Source organism: Xiphophorus maculatus, chromosome 6, assembly GCF_002775205.1.
Source record: "Xiphophorus maculatus strain JP 163 A chromosome 6, X_maculatus-5.0-male, whole genome shotgun sequence".
In the NCBI taxonomy this organism is placed as follows: Eukaryota; Metazoa; Chordata; class Actinopteri; order Cyprinodontiformes; family Poeciliidae; genus Xiphophorus; species Xiphophorus maculatus.
Window position 1 is genome coordinate 11,718,414 of NC_036448.1, and position 23,061 is coordinate 11,741,474.

Sequence of the window (23,061 nt, forward strand, 5' to 3'; positions counted from 1 at the left end):
GTCTGGAAAAGAAATGCAGTTTGATTTTTATTAAGTATGGATATAATTAATTGTGAATTCAAAAAGTTTCAGTTTTCAGACTTCTATTACCTAACATAAAAATGTAACTTTTTAAAAACTTTAAAAAATTCTACATTTTAAAAGCTATGTTTAAAGACTACTAAATATTTATAAATTAAAATCTAAAGTGAGGCTGTAATAATTTATGTATGGAAGGGTTCAGGTTGAACTAACTTAATGGTTTTGGTAATGCACAATATTTTCTGTACAGAAAAATTTTTTACAAGGATCGTGAACGCAGCACGACAATCTATCCACTTCACGAACGCAGTGGATAAAATGAAGACGCGAGAGAGAATTGGAGATGCCTTTCCTTGTGTTTTTCAAATTAAACTTTAACATTTTCTTTACATGACGTACAGGCTGTACTTTCCAAATCTGGAGTTTGTAGTGTTTCTGAGACAACGCGTATAAATACACTCATTATTAAATTAAAATTTCCAAGTAAGCGTTAATGCAGCACAGGTCGTCGCTCAGTGATGACGTGTCCCAAACAAAGCCGCTCAGAGAAAAATTCTTGTGGATAAATGAACTATTTTTAATACAAGGAATAAAGACAACAGTTGCAGCTATGTCAGTGAATTATGCTGCTGGACTCTCTCCGTACGCAGATAAAGGTGTCTGCGGACTGCCTGAGGTAAATAATGAATCTTTTTAGCTCTAAAACGAGCTTTTTGAATAGCTAGTTAGCATCTTAGCCGATATTATTTTAGTAAATGAGAAAGTTGTGAAGGAGCTGTGCTGTATTATATGAACGTAAACCACAAACTACAGTTATAGCTGTAAACCATCTTCCTGCATCGAAATATTTTGGTCTGTACTTATTTGTTGATGCTAGAATGATTATATCTTAATTATTTACAAGGTAGTCGCTTCTCTATAATCACTTATTGATATGTCGTTAATGATTTTTTCATTATTTAAATTCAGCCATGAGGAAATTAATGTTTGTTTTGTTGTTGTTTTTGTATCTTTGGTAGCATTAATTTCTAAGCACAATATTTGTTTACATGTGGTACTTCTCTTAAAAATGTTTTAAAAGCCTGGCATGCCTCCCCAACAAACAATTGATGTGCAGATGGTTGTTTTTGAGACTGAATGGCAGCAAGATGTCAGTGTTTGCTGCAGTTCTCAATCTGCGAGTTTTGGAGACTTTTCTTCACTTTTCTTACTGTAGTGCTGTAGGTTTGGGGTTGTAAGATAATCATGTAGCCCCATACATCGTAAAGGACAGTGGCTCAGCGAAATGGCCATCAGCATCATGTCCTGTTATACAATGCAGGAAGTCAAAAGTCCGGTATTACTAGTTTATGTAAACTTTGATTAACAGAGGTGGTCAGTGTACCTTCAGTTGATAAAAACAACTGTTTCTTCCTCTAGGACCACTTCCAGAATGATTCTTCTCACTAAATAATTCTGAGATTTTGTCATATTAGTAATCTACTCATCAACAGGTATTTAAATGTGGTAAACAAATAAAGTCTTAGTTAATAATATTTGCTATTGTACAACATTGGTTTCCCTTAAATAGACAAATTTGTGTGAAAATGTCAAGTTTTCTTTGTTTTGATCATATTTTTTTATGTGTATGCACATTTTTTCATCTGTTTCATGAAATATTTTACTAAATAACCTCTCAAGATGTTGCTTCCTTTTTTATGTATGAGTCAAACAAATCTTACTGATGTCCGTATGAGTGTTCCAGTAGTTGATTGTTGTATTTTCTGTTCATTTGCAGAGTTTCGACAGTTCTGAGGAACTAAAGGCAAAAGTGGAGACCCTTGCTCAGCTGATTAAAGAATCGGAGTACTTGGTCGTCCACTCTGGAGCTGGAATTAGCACCTCATCAGGCATTCCTGACTTCAGGTGAGACAGAATCGTTGTAGCTCGTGTCCTCAGTCACATCCAATTGTAAATTACTACATTAATTTGGTTGGAAAGGTGTGTACACGGTGTCACACTCACGTCTTACTGAATCATTGTTGTAGAAAAATGTGGTTAAAGCATAGCTGCTGGTGTCACATCAAGTAGCTTCCCACTAATTACAGGTCGCACAGGAAACTAACAAGGCTCTTTAGACGTGCTTTTCCACCTTCCTTACTGTAGTGCTAAATAAGACTGTCATTAAGTTTGATTAGAGAACAGCAGTACAGTTTTCATTTGATAACAACCACACCTATAGAGGCGACCTCAGCTGGTCCATGCAGTGCAGCAAATGATCTTTGCTTGTCTCCTGGTGTAATAGATGAAGTGTTTAGTTATTTTATTTATTTTTTTGTCTTGCATTTTTTGAACTATAGTTATCAGAAATGTAACATTAGTGTTAACATGTTGATGTTCTGTTTATACATTTTGTGTGGCTATGAGGAAAGATATGTGTGCGCGTGTGCAACCTGTCGGACTAATTTGTGCTGTTTGTGGAAATCTCCCTTGAAGATAATCTGGGGAAGCAAAGTAAAATTGATCATTGCTGTAATTGTCACATCAACAGGGAATCTGCTGCAATAATATGGTTATTTAATTTTTTTTTGCTAATTATTTCTACGTATAATATCCCCCTCAATTTAGTTTTCCATGTTCTTTTTGTAGCATCTTCGTTTGAACACAAGAGGGCAGTGTTTGCTTGATATGCCACTTGTCAGGCTGGTGAGGATAAAAGGACATAAGTTCAGCTTCTCAGTTACATAAAGATTTGCGTTGTTTCAGTGCCCTACATACCTACTCCATCTATAAACCACAAGACATTGGTACTGACTGTGTTCGCTGAAAAAAGGTTTATATTTGAACTGACAGCAGTGTGAGTATGAATTCAAAGTTGTAACAGAAAAATAAGAAATTTGTAAAATGATCTGTACTTTACCCGGTGTGAATTTTTGCTCAGTTCAACCTGCGATAAAGTTCTCAACAACACAAAACATTACAGCTTACTATTTACTAAAACCTGTGGAAAAATAATAAACAAAGAAAAAAGTTAGGCAGAAGAGCTTGATTTATTTCTCATAAATATGTTTTTTTGGTTGTTTTTTTGAGGGGGATGCACTAATTCGCAGTAAATCTGAACTCCTCTATCAGAACATATTTTTGGTGCATACAGATCTGCCACACTCAAGTGAGAAAGAACAATGATTTTTAGAAGATCCGCTGTAATTTCCCATCACCCTGGAGACATTTATAACGCTGTTTCCCACCATACTGGAGTCTGCAGTTATTGGAACTAATATGAAGTTCAAATACAGGACATGGCATAATTTTTTTTTTCCTGTGTAATCCTCAGGTTGATCTGTGAAACAGACTGAGCATTTCTCAGAAAAAATCTTTGACCTAACATGCCAGAGGGAGAATGTTAATAATATAGTTATTTTTAAAAAACTGAACAACGATGGCATGAAAGGTTTGCTTAAAAAAACATCTTTGAATATGTTCTGTTTTTTTGGTTCATGTCTTCACAAATCACAAGATTTGCTTAGTAAAGGTAATTTGAATCTGTATTTGATTCAGTCCTGAGCAAGACATTGATTTTAAGCACAACTCTTTGTTTCTAAACTAGCTTGTGATATATAAAAGATAGCAAATGGTAATATTCTGTGATACCTGTGAGCTTGCATTGACCTATATTTATATCCTTCTAAATTAGATACTTTTTTTGATGTTCTTACTCATAATGGGTTAAAAGTGAAAGCAATTGTGCATATTTTTCCTGTCTGAATACATTTGCACACACATGCTTTAGGATCTGTACCAGTTGAATTTTTGATTTTTATGCCCAGACTTGACCCCCAGGGAGCCTGGGGGGGTATACTACTGAAGCATAGTTTCAAAATAAACAAATGCATGTTTCTTGTTTATAAAAACACACAAATAGAAAAGATTTATTCCCTCACGTCAATATCTTGAGAACAATCCCTGGAGTGTGTAAATAAATTAACGTTCCTCTTTGTCCTGTTACCTTTTTTTTTTTTTTTTTAATGGTGATACATGACGTAGACGATATGTGACGTACACTTTAGCGCGTCGGCACTGATGAGCCTTTGAGCTTGTCTCTGCTGAGCAAGCAGTAAACTGCGGCGCAGATGAAAGATGAGGCCGCTGGACGTTTAAAGCGAGAGATGAGTCTGTTGCAGCAGGACGTGTTCCCATCTCTGATGCAGGGAGATAAGTTTGTTCTCAAAGTAACTTGGCAACTATCAGGATGTTGGATGACTGCAGCGATGGCAACAACACTGCATTCATTAGTGCAGCCAGACACCTGAAACTGAGCCCAAACAAAATCCTACCGCGCTGCACTGTACGTTTAATACAAATTACTTCAACGGTTAGTTAAATGTTTTTCTTTCAACAAACCGTTGTTAAAAGAAAAACAATGTGTAGATGATGTTTGAATAAATTCACCATATGGTCAATTTTCTGATCTCTGATAAGCTTATATTTCCAAAGATGGAGTGAAATGACTTTATATTTGTCTTTATCCAACATTATAACCAAAAATGCAGTCTTGACTCTCCCTAGCTTAGATTCAGTTTTCCTCACTATGACTCCAAAAGTAGACACTTTGAACATGTCTTCATTTATTTCTGTGTTGTTTTTTTTTACTCATTTATGAACTCCTACTGTTGGCTGACAGTCCTTCCCTACACACAACGTAGTTGCCTTTAAGCTGGTTATTCTCAATATAAAACTTCAAAGCATTGTAGGCATGTTTTTTTTTTTTTTTATGCCTTCTTCACCTGCTACATCACCACCTTTTCAACCAGACCAACATCAGACTCGTTTATTCTCCTTCAGAGGTCCCAAGGGTGTGTGGACGCTAGAAGAAAAGGGTGAGTCACCTCACTTTAATACCACATTTGAAGATGCCCGCCCCAGTTTGACTCACCTGGCCCTCCTGGGACTGCAAAGGGCAGGATACCTGAAATACCTCATCAGCCAGAATGTCGACGGGCTGCATGTTCGATCAGGCTTCCCCAGGTAATGTCATTCTGTTGGTGGGAATATATGTACAATATATCTGCTTTGATTCTTTCTTGGTGTGGTTTGTTTGTTTTAGATGTAGAAACAGCAGGACGCTGCAGCAGACTCACAATGTGTGCAAGCTGAGCATGATTGAAAGTGCTAAGACTTTCCTCCTTGTCTCAGTTTAGTGTTATTTAGATCCATATCCCCTGCTAGAGTTCAGTTTCAGGAGGACACCAATTTTCAAGAGAAAAACAAAATCTCACTTGGTTAATGTTGCATGGACCCAGGGCATCCAAGGCGAGCTTTTCGAGACTAAAGTGCATCAATTTGTGTCTTAACTAACAAAATTAGGCCAAGTAGAAGAAAAGGGACAGTTATGGTAACACTGACTATACAAAACAAGATGAAAAGATTAAAGAATCCATGATTGTTAGGTTTGGATCCAGAATAACATGGCATTGATCCAAATTTACAACTGAACACTTGACAATGAAGAGGATGCTATTTGTTGTTGTTTTTAAAATTGGGCAGCTATGAGTTTTCATCCCCATCTGAAAGCTTTTGAAGGAAGAGCGAGTTGCACCAGTGCCAGAAATAAAAAAAATCTTCAAACCTTTTAGTAGTTTTAGCATCCAGCAACGAGCGGAGGCTGAATACATTGGTGATTTTGGCCCAGAGTGTCTCTTATATCTTTGTAATTTTACTGCTGGTGTTTTGTTGAGTGTTTTGTAGCTGGAATGGAGAATGTCTCGAATAAACTGATAAATAGACGTGTTTGGCTTTGACTCATTGTTTTAAATTAGAGGTTGCTGCTGCTGCTTTGTAGCCTTTGTATAACAGCCATACCAGCATCAGAGCTCAGTTAATTTGAAATCAAATTTTCGGTGCCACTGAAAGTGTGTGGTCTGCTCGAGTGTTACTCGGTCATATTGGACTGAGCCCAGGGCTGAGAGTCCAATTTTTTATTCTGTTCGTACATCCAGCCTTTCCGCATATTGGAGGACTTGCTTTTCCTGGAAACCATTTACATAGAGCTCTTCCTCCACCCTCAATCAGGTTTTTTGAAATGAGGTCAGACAGTGAAGGAGTAGTTCTCAGAGGAAATCACCAAAACGGCCGATGAACCGGTAGAATAAACTGTCTGGGATTAAACCGCAGAAGTTCCAGCTGAAACAACACAAGTTGTATGCTTAAAGATTCATTAAACAACAAAGAAAAAGTTTATCCTCAAAAATTCATACTTTTACTTTAGCTTTAGGTTTTATGTAAATGTGTGTGTGTGTGTGTTTTTTTCCTGCTGTTGTGAACTTATCTCCTCATTCCTCCAGGGATAAACTATCAGAGCTTCATGGAAACATGTTTGTGGAGGAATGCGAGAAGTGTGGCAGGTACGATTCTGAACACTCACAAGCACCAAAGCAGTTACCAGTTGATCATAAAACTAACTTTAAGGCATTTCATAGGGAAAACAGTTTTTCTGTGAAATCTTATAGCATCATAGAAAAAATCGTATATTTATTCATCTTTATTTTCAACCTTTAAAACTGTTAGAAACACCCAGGTTTTCCTAGGTCTTAAATTTCAATATTCCTTCACTATTTACTTTTGTTTCAATTGTGGCTTCTTGATTATTATTATTATTTTTTTTTATAAATTCACAGAATGCATTTGTTCTCTGTCTGGGGAATGAAAGTGTAATTACTATTTTTTCCAAAACCACAAATGCCTTAACGAAGCAATAAGACCTGTTAAAAATTAATTATTTCTGGACATTCAGACTTTCCTTCTCTTAATAAAATCACAATTAAAGTCTAATTGTTCTTGTTAAGTTATTCACTGTTATTCACTACCAGTTATTTGGTCATATTAAGTATATATATTTAATAAGGTCTGGCTTTACATCAAGGATTTGAGTAGTTGGCTAAAACCTCCTGTCAGTGACTTTTATGAAGCTTGTTATGTGTTGTTGGAAGTATGCAACAACACATAACAGGAGATTCTCACAGTTTGAACTTTGAGCGTTTCCACAGTGTCATGATGCAGACATTTTAAATAAAATATGGAGAAAATCATGACATGAACAAATTGCTTTTATTCAGAGCTGAAAAGCTGCAGTTATTCCTTCTGTGTATTGAAGTGCAATAACACTATATTACACTTCAATACAATATAATAATACTATTATTACTTCAATGTAATAATATTATATTACACTTAGGGCTGCACAATATTAGCAAAACATGTAGTTGCCATACTAGTATCATGGCAAGACTGATATCTGTGGTTTCTAATACTTTTAACCCAAATTTCCCAAAGTCTTTTTTTTATTTTTATGTTAATGTTATTATTATCTTCCTTTATGAGCTCCAGCATCTCGGTCACTAAAAACATAAATGTCTTGTATGGGCATCGGGGGCAGTGAGAGTCCATTCGACAGGCCAGATGAGTAACTGGCAGCAGAACAACACACCTCTAAAAGGCTGATATGAGATGCTTCATTAGGTTGAGTGCTTGCTAATTTCAGTTTCAAAACAGCATTACTTGAGTAAGAGCAACGGCTGCCGCTCATTTAGTTTCCAAATCATGGAAGGAGACCCCACTGTGCTTGCTTTGTGCCGATAGAAAAATCAGAAACTTTGAAAAAGGAAGAATTGTTTTTGAAGCTGTTTGTAAATCTTAGTACGTGTAGCTTTTGTGAAAGTACTCTAGTAACATGCCAGCGCTGAAAAAGACCAGTTTAAGTTGTATTTAATTTGTGTTATCATTGTGGCTGATCTAGTATCTGCTCCTTCAGATGTCTTTTATACTTTTATAATGCTTTTATAATTTTTTTTTCGTTTCCAGAAAGTTCTGGATGGAACATATTTACAGACAAAGAAGTTGTTGTTTTTTTTATCTTGAATGCAAAAAGCATGTATTTTCTTTGCACAGTTTTGGCTTAATCTAGTTAAACCAGTTGTTCTTTCAACAGATGAGCACTTTGGAGTCTGTATTTAATGTTCACAGTTAATCTATTGCTAAATTAGCTGACGATTGTTCCTATAATCAATTAATTACAATTAATCTGATGAATTGTTTCAGCCCTAAACAAGTGTAATAGGTGTTCAAGCTTCCGTTTGCATGGTAACATGAGGCTGCACCTGAAAATAGGCTCCCTCCCTGTGGAACAAACATGGTGTGGAGTGGTGCGCCTTACTCCACCCCCCAAATCTCCAGCCGCTATCAAAAGTGCTGTAAGCACAGACCTGAAAGAGGAGTTATTCACCTTCATCTCTGTGGTATGTTGGCCAAAGCATGTCAGACATTTTATTAACATCTCAGGAATTTGTGGTGGAAAAATTTTCAGAATAGTCTGGGTTTCTTTTTTACTATGCTGCTGCGTTGTACTCAGTTTTTTGAGTTATTAGTCGAAATTCCTCAGTATACAAGCAGAAACTATGTGGCTGCAGCGTCATCCATAAAACATGCAGACAAGAGGCTCAGTTACTATTCACAGACATCAGCTCGCGTCTGAGCTTTCCTGCACATCATGATCGCCGGTGTCAGCAGAGTCTCTGGCATCGCACTGCAAGGACTTGCTCGGGTTTTATGTTTGGGTTAAACTCAGTGTTTCTTAAAATTCTTGGAAGAAAAACATGCTTATTAATATTCAAGGAAAATGCCACACAGATAGAAGCTCAGAGATGCTGGCAGGTAGAGCCTCAGGAGAAGAAGAGAAATGTGAGCAAAAAATAAACTCAGCTGAAGTTTAATTCTCTGCACACACAAGGCGCTGTTATAACTAATTCTAAATTAGCTTTATGTTTGCTGATTATCTCCTGCAAGACGATATGCCCGCTTTGAGAGAACGACTCGGAAAAAGGTTAATGCAAAGTTATTGTCTCCGGATGCTCCCAGGGAAAAGAAAGCGGCGTCATTTTCCCTCTCGTGGCGTTCTCTCTCAGCAGGTTGCCTTGGGGACGTAACGTGAAAGAGCGAGGCTGTCGAGCACATTGCATTTAAACAATTTTGCTTCAGCTACACGATGTTAAAACAACCCCAAATCCTTCCAGAACATCTCCAAATTGTTCTTTATAAACCATGAATTGATGAGCTCAGGCAGGAGTAAGAGCAAGTGGAGGTTCCAGTGGTGCCTCTGAGCCGCTTGCTTTTTCTCCTGAAAGTGGAGCAAATGGAGGTGGATGCATTCAAGTGTTAAACTTCTGGGATTTGCTGTTTTCCAGGCAGTACGTGAGGGAAAAGGTGATCGGTGTGATGGGGCTGAAACCGACAGGACGTTACTGCGAGGTGGTGCGGTCCAGAGGGCTGAGGGCCTGCAGGTAAAACACACACGGGGTTGTGCATTTGAAAAGGGGGGAAGAAAAAAAAAAACAAACAGCTCATCGTGATTTATTTATTTGTGTGCTTATTCACTTTTTTTTTTGTAATCACTGAAGAGGAAAGCTGATCAGCACCATACTGGATTGGGAGGATGCTCTGCCTGACAGAGACCTGAACAGGGCAGATGATGCAAGCAGGTGAGAGAAACATAAATCATTGTTTCATCACCTGTCTTTATCACTGAGTAACACACAGATCTCGCTTCCTCCAACATCCCCGTTTCATCTGACGGTGAAAGGTACAAACGCCATTTCAAACCTGTGCTGTGAAGTAAAAAAAAGAAAAAAGTCAAACAAAATGTTGGGATTGATTCGCTCGAGCCCGCCATGGCTTCGCCGTCGCTGTCCTGAAGGTCTCGTTTGAAAACCTTTTTTGTCGGGCTTTACATATTCACCTCTGTCGGCTTTAACGCCCTCAGATGAACATTTTCATTCATTCCTTCAGCCCCAAAAGCTTTTACTGTGTGTTTACAAAGCTGCAAGAGAGAAGAAAAGGATGCGCTTGTGTCGCCTTGATCTGCTGACACATAATAGACTCATAATTACCATTTAAATTGCGGAGAGGGGATTTGGAGCACCGACCTTTGAACTCTAATTGTTTGTTTGTGGCAGTGAAGAAAAGGTAGAAACAGCGAATCATTCAAAGCTGATTTAATGTGAAGCTGCAATGCTTTTAAATTTTGAAGGGTGTGCGTGATCAGACTTAAACTCGACCCATTAGGTGAAATTTCCCTTCTTTTGTATAAGTTGCTTTGTCATTTTAAGTGAATGTGCAAGTTATAGCACCAGAGCTGCATCTAGCATGGTCTTTTGTAAGAACCTGCCAGGGATTAACTGCATTAGCCTTATTTTAGTCACAGTGATACAGAGAAGAGGATTCTAGTGACAACACAAGCTGTCGCTTAGCTTGTGTGTTTCTCAAGTCTTATCTACACCAAATGTTTTCCCAAAACAATCTGTTCACTGTTTTTTTTTCTTTTTTAAGACGTTACCCTCTGGGTTTCTGACTAGGATGAAAAAAAGACCGAAAAAATTAACTTTTAACTCAGATTTCAGGATGACACCATTGCAGTGTTAAATCAGGCAGTAAAAGATAAATAAAAATCATGAAAAGCTGTTAGTACAGACATAAATCTATGCAAATTCTGTGTTAGTTTTGACACATTACTTGCAAAATATTTACTATACTGTGTAAAGTAATTCATAGGCCGCCTTCAAATAAAAACAAATGATCATGGCTGACCCTATTCCTAATTCATAAGATTGCTAATGTCGCTGTAACAACTTCCACTCTTTTAGGAGGGCTTTCCACGAGGTTTAGAAATGTGTTCATGGGAATAGGCCAGCATTCTTCCAGAAATACGTTTGTGAGGTCGGACACTGATGTTGGACGGCAAGGTCTGTCTTGCACTCTGTGGTATAATTCATCTTAAAATGAAGGCATCCATCCCCAAACTCTTGGTGAATTATCTTGGAGAGTACGATGGCTTTATAGCACCAGGTTTTCTTCCTTTAAGTGAAATTCTAAATTCTTGCATAACTACTTAATGATAACTGTTGGGAAAACAAATCCATGTAATCGGCACTTATCACTGTGATTTAAAAATTAGTATGTCGGCCATTGAGCTCACGTACTGCTTCAGGTTTTTCAGTAACATTTACTTAAAGTACAACAGGCATGTAAAAATTTCCTTTTTGATAAGCTAAAAGTTTTTTTTTTCCTAGTGTCTATTTTGTCAAAAAACATTTCCCACAAGTTTAATCAGCTTTAATTTACCATAATATTTACATATATTACAGCTTTGCATAGATTAAGACTTTAGTAATGCCACCAGCCTCTCTAATATTCACAGGAATTGAAAAAATTATCAATACAATAAATTGCCTTTAAGGGCAAATTTTAAGAAATATTCCTTAACTTTGATTACTGTTTTGTTTTAGTTTGTTGACTTCCAAGATCCAAAGACAGACTCAAGAAATGATCCAAATTTATTCTTATTCTGCAAAAACACAAAGAAAAACCCAGGTCAGCTTGTCCATTTGAAATAAAAAACACAAAAAATATGTTTTGTGCTAGCCTGCAACTTGGACAGCAATGAACGCCGTAACATAGGCATTTAGTTTTTAGTTAAAAATAATTAATAATTTGCAGTTTGTAAAGGAAAAATTATTAGCAATTCACTTTTAGACTGTAGGTGTGTAGGTGAGCTAAACATGAGATACTTTTTCTCTGGCAGATCACGTATGTTTACTAGATGAGATATTTTTAACCCAGCCGCAAGGAGAGTGAATGATCCAACAGCAGCTCGTAAGCCTGAAACTCCCTGCTGGACGGCTAGAACTGCAGATATGTTTGGGATGAGGATGAGAGCTAAACATACATCTTGAAGAATCAGAAAAAGAAGTCCAGCTACATCTTTATTCAGGCTTCTTTTCATCTACTGCAAATCCACACTGTGGTGCAAACCACGGAGACAGAATAGTGGTTTGCACCTAGTTGTAAACCTGTACCCCTGCAAGATTTGCTGAATTTTCTTTTTTGTTTACAGTAGAGATGTCAAAAGTTTCTTACAGACATACAAAACAAAAAATATATCCAGATTCCCGTCCTTACCAGATATTACCCAAGTACGGCTGTTTTCCACACTGACTTTCATGGACACCCACATGCAGGAATTACCCTTGAGGAGAAACAGGCAAATCGGAGGACTGTCAAAAAGTCACATCTGCTCATTTTGGCTGATTTTTATTCCTTGTGTTGGCATGCAGACGAGCAGACCTGGCACTGACTCTGGGCACGTCCATGCAGATCAAACCCAGTGGGGACCTCCCACTCCTCACAAAGCGCAAAGGAGGGAAAGTGGTTATAGTCAACTTGCAACCAACCAAACATGTGAGTCTCATCCACACGCCACATCAAGACAAACGTCCAGAACTTCATCTGGGAAATATTTCGTTGTTTGTGAGGAGGAAACTGACCTCCAAGTGTAGAATCTCAAGGTGTGACTTGAAATATCCTGGTTTTATAGAACATAACGGCTTTAATTTACAACAGAAAAGCCATGATTGTTTCTACTCATGCTGAAATATAAGGTATTAAATTATAATAGTTCCATCTAAAACATTTATTTTGATGTTGATGCAAAAAGAGAATAAAAATTGGCCACATTCCACCGTGGAGTTTAAGTTCTTTGTTGCTATTCGGTTTCTGTTGTTTCCAGACTAACACTGGGAGAATAAAAGGCTCTTATCAGCTGGCTATTTAGTCAAGCCATCTGCTTGGCTAGAGCTTTCCAGCCATGTTTCTTTTGTTTTTGTTTTTCACATGCCCTGTCCGGCAGTGGGGCATACAGAGTCCTAATGGGAAGCCCAACAGATTTACTTTCACAAGTGGAGCATTATTGTAAAAAGTAAATAAAAATCTGGAATGCTGATTTAGTTTTTCCACAGATTATTTGTCTCATATTATACTGTCATGACATAGTGATAGTTTAAACACAGAATGTAATAAAAGTTGCCTACTGTAGTTTTAATGACATGCTTTAATGAAGAGATTGTGCAGTCATTTGAACCAGGTGTGTTGGAGCAGACACGTTTTAAGACTTGAATAAGGCCCTGAGGACCAGCACTGACAACCCTGCGTATCTCCCTGCATATCTACATTAATTAAGCTCAGTGTTATTTATTTATTTTTTCTTGCACCGCCATACTCAAAATTAAAATGTTCCATTGAATTCACAGCAGGAAGAAGAAACTTTATGTGAAGGAAAGGGGAGTGGGGATACCAAAGTTTATAAACGAGGAGAAATCTGATGTTTTGCCATTGTGGATCATTTCTTCACTTTGGGATAACAGGGATATAAAAACTACACTGATATTGTAGTGACAAATCACTTAACTGTTTTCTGGTCCTTAAGTATCTAGCAATGGAAATGTGCAGAAAGTGCAATTCCTCACATGTCCACTTGAGGCAGACCCCAAAGCAAAGTCAGGTGCCAAAACCTAATTTGGTTTGTTGTGGTGATTTTTTTTTTTTTTTAAACTAGCCTGGGACAGTATCTCAAATAGCTCCCCTATGCTGTAAACTGAGTCAATATTTATACATCAGCAAAGTGATTGTGTACATGATACATAATTAATGGTGAGTGCAGGTGTGCGTGTCACGTAACGAGTGTCCGCTGTCTTTTGCACTGCAGAAATCCACAACGTTGAGGCAAAACGACAGACAGGGTTTCACTGCATTTGTTTAGTGTGAAGCTTCTGTCTGGTCACTGTCTGGTTCAGTTCAGGTGTTGCTCCTGGTTCTTACCGAACCAGTGTACTTTGAGATGTAAACAGTAAGTGACGCAGCATCAGGAAACAATGTAGCGTACCCTGTGAAGATGCTGAATGGCACCGACGGTGTTTGTGAAATTCATGCTTTTGCAGATGTTTTTATTCATTTGTTTTGCCGAAGCCGACGCTGTGCGTCTGAAAGGAAAACAGGGAACCTATTTTGGGCTCACCTCGCTTTTTTTCTCTGGTGATTTGCGTTGCAGTTTACTCGCACTCAACACACTGCACATGCTTTCACTGTAATCACTAGCAGAAAACATTTCATTGGGTGAATGATTACGGTGTAGGCCATTATTTGAGGGGTAATTATAATTTTCAGGTCTGTTCATTGCAATCAGACTCAAACAGGGATCTCTGACAGGAATAGAAAATTAGGCAAAGGCTTTTTTTTTTTACTTTGTATTGTTCTTTCAAACAGATTAAAGTAACTAATTGAACTCATCCACAGATAATCTTATGGATTAAAATGCTTAACTTCTGACACTGATTCTGTATCTTGATACCACTTAAACATTTTCTAACAGAAAGACATTTAATATATTGCATGTGACAGAATAGGGAAGCATACGCTTTTATGCTGATACATAAAATAATTTCCAACCAGTTGTTTTTCAACCACAGATCAATTAATTGTGTGTTAATTAATCTCAGAATAAATGCAGCTGCCGTGTGAAGGTTTGTCAGAGAAAATTTGGTGAGCAAACATCATGAAGACCAAGAGCCAGAGGTTCACCTTCCATCATGAGCAATGTCCATAAACATTATCATTGGAATGGTTCAAGCTAAATCATGTTTATGCATTAAAACAGTCTAAACCTAAATTTAATTAAGACTGTATGGCAATACTTGGAAAATTACTGTCCAGACACTTTCCGTACGATCTGGTTTGAGCTATTTTGTGAAGACTAATTGGTAAAAACTTGAGTCTTTAGATGTTCAGAGAGGATAAAGATACTCCAAAAGACTTGTAGCTGTAATTGCAGTAGTAAAATGCATTGAAGTTTTTGGTCGATCCCCTATCATCTCTTTTGTGGTCGCCTATTTTGCAGGACAAACACGCCCACCTGCGTATCAACGGTTATGTGGACGATGTCATGAAGCAGCTGATGGAGCTGCTGGATTTAGAAATCCCAAAATGGGAGGGACCCGTCATCTGCGAGAGCTCCACTTTCTCACCCGAGACCACCGCTGATGTCAAGCCTCCTCGCGGCATGTCTGCAAAGGACAAAGTGAAAAAGGACAAAATCAAGGAGGAAAGGAAAAGGGAAGCAACGCAGCCAACGGAGGACGCCGGCGTGAAAGACGAGACGGTTTCAGTAAAGCGAGAGCGAGCAGATTTTTCCGCGGAGACAGACGAAAAGGAATAACCTCTGGATATTTTTTTGTTGTTGTTGTTCTTCCTCAGGACTCGTCAAAACCACAAACACAAACCCGTCCAGAAGCTTACTCATGAGCTGAAAGTCTGATCATCTTCAGAAATAACATTAGTCTCTTATTTTTCTATCATCTGGAAGGAAAACTTCTGTCGTAATGTTTTGGGGTTTTTTCTTAAATGATGAAACCTTTCAGACACCATCTGACTCAGGCTCTCATAAAGCCTCACTAATTCATGCTTGTTTGGAAGCGTTTCTCCTAATGAGAACACAGCTGAAAGCAGACACCCTGATGTAAAATGTTTCGGGGGATATTTTGTACTTCATCCAGCTCAGAGCCTTGTTTCTCCGGGAGAACAAGTCTAACAGGACAGTACAACGAGACGAGATCTGGAGCATGTCGTTATAGATAAAGTTTTTAATAAGGTGTGTAAGTTTGCTGCACCTTATTAATATTTATAGCATGCGCTCCAGATCTTGTCCCTGCAGATCTCGCCTTTTAAGTCTCCTTGGTTTGATACATTATGAAAAGGAATATCAAGTGAGCTGCTTCTCCAAGTCTGGCTGACTAGTAGCTACAGTGCAAACATGCAGTGGGGGCGTGAGGTGAGGTGGGGTGTGCTGGGATTTTAGGTCATGTCGGATTTTCGAACCGTGATTGAATCATAATCATGCTGTGTGTGTCTGAGAACGAGGTCTTGGAAGTTGTGCTCTCCAAGAAAATGTTACTTTTAAGATTGTTGTTTTTACACCCTGGGCTGTATATCTGTAAACACATTTAGGGAGTAAAATCATAAACTTTGCGTAAAACCTGTCTCTTCTCTTGTGTACCGTCTCGGTTGTTGCAGTTTAGCGAGAGACAGAACTCGTTCTCTCATCTGAAATTGTTTTTCAGATAATAAAAACAGATTCAAACCTCTGCAGACTTACTTCCTGCTCCAGGGATAATTTATTGACAACTTTTCCATCCACGTTAAACTTTCAATCTTCAATTGAAATGTAAATTATTAAATTATCTCTGCAGCAAGGAGTCTGTGTAGCCATTTATCTACTGCAATTTGAAAGAAATTGAGACTCTGTGTTGCTCTTTATATACGTCTCCTAAAACCCCTGGGGCCCGTATCTTCCCTCACTGTGCTGGAAATCTGTAATAATCAAACCTATTAAAGAGATTGGAACCTATTTCCTATCTCCTAGATGGGAGAAAGATTACTTTTTCGTATTATTTCATCCTATATTAATTTACTTTCTTAATCCTTTCAGGGTTGTAATTGAACTGCTGCCTATTTTCAGTAGTCGATAAGATGGTGTTTTCAGGTTTGTAAGCTTCTCCCTTTTTCCTCCAAATGTAACGATGGTCATTATGGCCAAACGGTTAAATTAGAGTTATGTCTGACCACAGAACATGTCTGTGCATTTGTAAACTGTAATCTAGCTTTTTGCTTTTTCAGTGATGTACATTCTGAGCATCAACTTCCCATGATTATCTTCACTTTTCAGCTAATATCTCTGTGGGAATCATATTGCCAATAATCGTCTGTGTGGTGAAGCGGGCTAACTTTTCTATGTTTTCGTAGATTTTTCTCACAAAGTGGAACAAAGACAGACTTCTGGTCACAAAGTTCCCCAAGATCCGATTTTGAAATTTTTTTTTTGCAAAATTGCTCATTGAAGACACAAAACTGGCTCATCCTTTGGGTTTCAGCACCTTTTTTATTCATAATGGACAAAAAAACAACAATGTATCTTCAGAAAGCCTGAAGAATTACCACCAGGACCACTTTGAACCATAACTGGAAAATTTGGCTCCTTATAAACTAATAATTAGACTGACTTAAACTTTTGCACAGTAATACCTAATTACAGATAACGTTTGCTGAAAGCCAAATATGAATTTTAAACTATTAGGACAGTTTTATTTTTGTACTATATATTTTCTCTTTCCTTCTGGACTTGTTCTTTACACTCTGGGACGCTGAGACTCTTGCTCTTTTGGGTTTTCCTTAAGCAAATTGTTCTTAGATATTTATGATCGTTTAAGAAAAGCCATTTCTTTGACATTTAGTCATTCAGGACTCTGGTGCTCAGTGTTAGTTGTTATGACCATGATGATGAAAACTTTGTGAACCTTTGACTTCAGTATGTCAGTCTGATCCCCCCTGTGCAGAAAATAACCTCAGCCTCATTTCTGCTTGAAGGAACTTCAGCCCATTCAGCCATACAGGACAGATTAAACTTGTTCAGTTTCCTCACTTGAGCTTCTCGCTTCAAGTCCTTCCACAACTCTTTCTCAGCGGTTTCCTCTTGATGGCCTCATGAACACTGACATCCGTCGATACAAGTGAGACCTTTAGTTTTTCATATCAGTTGCTTTGAGTTCATTGGCTCGCTCTGAGAAACACGCTTGAACCGACACTTCCTTTTTTTTTGTTTGTTTGTTTTTTGGGCAGATTGGTGGGTGGGAGTCATTAGAGAAAGATTTGTAATGTTTTTCACCCTAATGAGCATCAACAATTCTCCAGTTCAGAATAACCCAAATGATCAGGGTTGTTTTCTCCCTTTGTGCAGAAGTAATTTGTTGGAAGCAACGCTCCACATTTCCCACAACGTAATCCAGTTAAAACCTTATTCAACCTGCGTGCTACAGTTTTAATTTATACTGACATACACTTTTTCATCTTCTGTGGCAAAATCTTTTACAGATAAATAATGTATCCTTTAAAAAATATTAGGCACAAAAAATTCGATTCCTTTTCATTCACAAGGTTTTCTGCATTCATCTTAATTTTGGAGCAACTAGAACCACAAACACCGACCTGCTTTTTTCTCAAAAGCAAGTTTTACTTCTCAAATAAGAAAAATGCAGAAATAGTGGGACTGTCTGAAGACCTTTGTTGTGCTCTGTTCCTATAATAACTTACAGATTTACAATTCCACTATTTTGTTGATTTTAATTAAAATAATATCTTTGAGTCTATTGTTGAGCGCAAACATTTGTTTTAAAAATGTAAAAAAAAATATATATATATATATATACTGTATATATAAAACTTCTGTCCAAATGTGCTTCCAATTCTTGGTCAAATAAAAATGCCTGGACATCACAGTGTTACAGTAAACATAAAATTTGAAAAGATGATCTGTAATTTTTACAGTTTTCGTAGCTTGAATAGTACGGAGAGACGTGTTGGTGACATAAAGAGAACGTTGATGTTTGCATTATAGTCATGATTCAAACTGTGCACATTTTATTCTTATCACATTTGCCTTTTGAAAGGGAGAAGACCTGCAGATAGTCTGGTGTCATCTGATGAATTACCAGAAACAGCAAAGATGAACTCTGAACACCAAAAACCAACTGGAAAAGACAGCGGTATGAGGTATCGGGTATCTATCAAGATGGATGGAACTAAATACAGGAAAATTCTTGAAGAAAACTTGTTAAATTCTGCAGAAAACCTAAGATCTATGGCAGCGGTCCACCACTGTAAACATACAGCAAGAGCTGCGATAGATTGGTTTAAACCAAAGCAGATTTACAAAACAAAAAAAAGGTTGGTGTCTAGATTGTCAGACCTTGTAGAACATTCTGAAACAGATGTGCTGGTTTATTTGCAGGAAAAACGTGGCTCTATACGGTATTGATTCTGGTTGGCTAAAAAAAAAGAAGAAATTCCACTGCATTTTATAAAAAGAAGAAAAAACCTGAAAATCATGTATCATTTTCTGCACTTTACAATTATGTTCTACTTATATACAACAAAATTGAGTCACATTTATATTTGGCTGATGTGACAATGAGACAAATGTGAACCTTTACAGGGCACAATGAAAAAGAAAGAAAGTGTGCCGTTATTCCGAAATATCTGAGAAAACAAAAGACAGCAGGTCACAGTCAACGACTCAAAGAAGCAAGAAGCTGAAAATCAGCATCAAATTTGTGAAGATTTAAACGTGAGGCTATAAATACACCGGAAGAGGCTTCAATTCAGAGTCTGCTGGTCAGACAATAAGCAAGTTGTGGCCTTTCTGTCTCTCTCTGGAGCTTCTGGAGTTTTATCAAACAAACTAAAAGTTCATCAAAGATCTCTGGCTCTCGTCTCGCACTAAGCTTGAATTCTCCTCTGCTGCGAATCAAAGCATTTTGTGTGGAAGAAAGAAAGCAGCAGCGCAGCTCATTAAACATTTAGCGCGAACCCTGCTGAGGCAGAGAGTGGTGGCATGTGCTTTGTGTGAACAGTTTTTAATGTCATTACTGGAAATGCTTTCGAGGCATGTGAGAAATGCAAACAGATTCGGCGAGGTCACAAAAAGCCCCGATAAAGAAAGATTCTTGGCTGCCACAACGAGGCGAGCAGAGCCAGACCCAGAGCAAGAGGCCTGTTTACAGATCATCTCCCCCCATTCAATGTCCAAGAGAAGGAGAAAGTCTCCAATGAGGAGTGTAGGGGTTGCAATTGCTGTCAAATAAGGGGAGGGGGGATGAAGAAAAAACAGGAGGAGAAAAACACAGAAAATAAATATCCTCTAAAAAATAACCTGATTTTAAAAGTGCTCTACTTAAAATTAACATCCAACATGGGAAACAAAATCATTCCATCTTCAAAGCGGCCTGTTTTGTCAGCGAATCCTCCGATAATGTCTCCATCCTAATTTCTAACACTTCCTCTTATCTTTGCCCATGTCTGGATACCCGCCGACTGGAATTACACAGCATCAAGAAGTCCTGTCTGGTGAGTCGAGGATAAACCAGCAAACCGAACCTCAAAGTCTCAAAATCAAAAGAAATTAAACAGCTTTCTTGTCAGATAGATGCCGCAGCAGCAGCAGCCCCGGATTCTCCGAATTATATTTCTGCTTTAACATCAAACCGAATGAACTGCGGGGGGAATTGTAATGAGATGGGAAGGAAAGTTCAGACACTCAGTATGAACCGCATAAGATTATTTACTTCTCCAAAAGAAGAGCTCCGCCTGAGAACCAGAACGCAGAAAGACGAGTGTCATCTGCGTAGAAGACAATCTGCTGTAATCAACTCATAAATAGAGGCAGAAGCGACAAAATGCAGCTGCTCCTGCTTCTTGCTCCTCCAACTTTTAGCTGCCTGAAATTACAAGCTGCAGCCGTCTATTTAGATCAGATGAGCTTTTATTTGCTTGTCTGGAGCTTCTATCTGCGCCAATAACAGCTGTTTTAATAATAACGTGTCAGACGCTCTTAACAGGACATGGACAGTACTTTTTTTTTTGTAACATTATTGAGTCACAATGCAGCTGCAAAAGAGTGCATTGAGATTCACATCCACGCCTGAGCTCCTGTTTTATTTATGCTGAAGAAACCTTTCTCGTACAGCCACGCTAAACAAGAACAGGTTTTGAAAAATGTGGAAACCTTGGAAGAAAAAAAAAAAAGTATCTCTGCCTCTTGAACTTCAATGTATTTTATTGGCATTTGGTGTGAATGCAAGGTTATACAAGTCTGTGAGTGTGAACTGTTGTTTTCAGTTTATATATAATAAACACAAATAGTGCGTTATTTATTTACCTGTGGTTGGTGCAGTTACAACGGCAAGAGTTTTGAGGCTGTATCTAGGTCAACTTTGCTTATCTGGAGGTAGTTTAGATAAGCAATGTGTTGGCACAAGTGTTTCATTTGGATCGGGTCATTGCAACTGTAATTTAATCCAAAATGTTGCATTATAGATCTGGCTGTATGTTCAGACTTGTTGTCCTGCTGCGAGGTGAACTTTTGCCTCCAGTCTCAGGTCTTTTGCAGCCTCTATTTAGCTCCATACTTCTTCCTTTTTCTTCCGTATGCTGAAGAAAATGATTCCCACATCATGCCGTCATATTTCATAATGATGATGAGTTGTGTTTTTGTACGGGTTATAGCAAACAGGACTGTTTTTTAATGTTTGTTTTTCTTTCTTCGTCAGACCGCTCTTCCATTAAGGTAGATTTGCAGAGTGCACAGCCAGCTAAACAATTTCCCTTAAACGGATTCTCCCACCTGAGCTCTAGATCTCTGCAGCTCCTCCAAAATTGAGATGAATCTTTTTACTGCATCTCTGATTGTTGCTCTTCTTGGCCCGTCTGTTTTTATATCTCTGACCCATTAGAAAGAGTCGCTGGTTTGAATAAAAAGGCTTCTGTAGCACAGTGCAATTGTGAATATTTATCATACATCCAGGGTTGTGTAAGTAAAAATAATATTTAAAAGATTCATTTTGGTGTTGCCAGGCTTTCAATAGTATATATTTGAATCATCTCTACACATTTAAAAAATTTATTACTTTACTTAAACACTGGAAGCGATGTTTCACATGTGCGTAATTTCCACAGTTTTTTTTTTCGTTGGTAGGAAGGTAAAACCCTCGCCTTGGTGAAGACATGAGAGCCTGAGCTCCCGGTGAGAGAACCTGCGCCAGGCGCGCTTAATGATGAATCCTGTGAAATGATGCTGAAAGCCCCTGAAAAGCTGAGGAAGCTCTGACAAAGATTTGCACAAAATAGTCACCATTTGAAGTGTGAAATCCCTGTTAGGTGTCGACTCCCGATCCATATTATTAAAACATGTCTTCGAGCTCTGTGGGCAGATTATGAGACGCCTCGTCCTCCCTGATACACTCCTGAACCCGAGGAGAACCACGTCGATTTTAAACAACGTTAATGTGTTTTCAATCTCTTTGTAGCTATTTTGCATCTGCTTGTGCTCCCCGTTTTTGTTTTTTTTTTTTTGGTTGGGGGGTTGTGTTGCCTCGAAGCATTTTAGGTCCCCTGGTGGTTGTTTTGTGTCCCTCGGTGCCTCCCTTTTTTTATCTTCATTTTTCTTGCTGTGTGACTCATTGATGTCTTTTTGTCTTTTGTGTTCTTTCATGTCTGTTTGCAGTAAATGGCTCTTTTTTTTCTTTGTTCATGTCATTTTTTTTTTGTCTTTTTAAAGGTCTTTGATGATCTTGGCTTGTTTTGTGTGAGTTATGTGAGCTTTTTCTGAGCTTATCTTGCCTCGGGGGCTTGTGAACCCAACTTTAAATGGTCTCGGTATTCCTTTCATGAGATGCTCCTGTAGTTTTCCTGCAGAAAATGAACCAAAGTTCAGAGTTTACCTGCAAGATCCATGACTTAGCCTTTTGTTCTTAGAACCAATGCATTCTTTGAGTTCCACATATTAAAAAAACTAAAACTTTACGTATACCTATAATTGATATAATAATATCAATAATATATTGATATATATATATATCAGGCTAATTTTACTCTTCAGGTTATTTATCTGATGTGGTTTTATTTCAAGGTTGACTGATGTTTAGACAAACAGCATCCCTAATTTTTAATGCAAGATGCAAGTTTGAATTTATTGTGGATTTTTAAAGTAATTCAGGGTGAAAACAATACTTGCAAACTCAAATAGCTGCAAACACGCTGACTAATACTTGCTTAAATGTTCCTCTTGCATGCTGAGCTCACGCTTGATTGCTCTTCTAGTCACAATTAGACGAGGTCCTTCAAATTTTTCAGCCAAGTGACATGGAGCGGCCTTTTACATGGGTTGTTGCTCCTCCGGTTTGATGCAGAAGAGTCTTTTGTTTTTGCACATGTAAAAGCCAATCAGGTGAGTGCAACCACTGCCACTATAGTCCTGACCAACATGAGGAGAATAAATCCCATTTTAATCAGACCTTCAACATGTTTGCTCCGTGTTTGTCAAAGAATAGAAGAATGGAGCTGAAAAGACTACTCTTAACTGCAGCTACTCCATAAAGTTATTTAATTGTTTTTTGTGTGTTTCTACTTTGTCTTAGTCTTTTGTTTACGCCTTAAATCATAAACTCTCTCTTTTTTTTTTACAGGATGCTTAACGTGTGTCCTTACGCACTTCAAGCGTCAGAACGCACTTACGTTCTTACGCTTAAAAATATTTTGTCTTTAATGTGTTTTCCTTTTTTCTTTGTTCCTTTAGTT

At 38.0% G+C, this 23,061-nt stretch overlaps 1 protein-coding gene across 1 annotated transcript; it reads left to right on the forward strand.

Moving 5' to 3' along the window:
• Positions 1-513: 513 nt before the first annotated feature.
• On the forward strand, positions 514-16,035 carry sirt6 (sirtuin 6). The gene is made up of 8 exons (XM_005797158.2): positions 514-697; positions 1,799-1,926; positions 4,843-5,025; positions 6,342-6,401; positions 9,237-9,332; positions 9,450-9,530; positions 12,162-12,285; positions 14,777-16,035. Exons 1-8 carry the CDS (start codon positions 515-517, stop codon positions 15,092-15,094), a joined length of 1,173 nt encoding a protein of 390 aa, XP_005797215.2. The 5' UTR covers position 514; the 3' UTR covers positions 15,095-16,035.
• Positions 16,036-23,061: the final 7,026 nt, after the last annotated feature.

Excerpts from the sequence above, each read along its gene's own strand:
- sirt6 (XM_005797158.2), top strand. The coding sequence starts at position 515 with ATGCAGCACAGGTCGTCGCTCAGTGATGACGTGTCCCAAACAAAGCCG. Across the intron at positions 698-1,798 it reads GTGTCTGCGGACTGCCTGAG|AGTTTCGACAGTTCTGAGGA; the intron begins GTAAATAATGAA and ends GTTCATTTGCAG. Across the intron at positions 5,026-6,341 it reads GTTCGATCAGGCTTCCCCAG|GGATAAACTATCAGAGCTTC; the intron begins GTAATGTCATTC and ends TCATTCCTCCAG.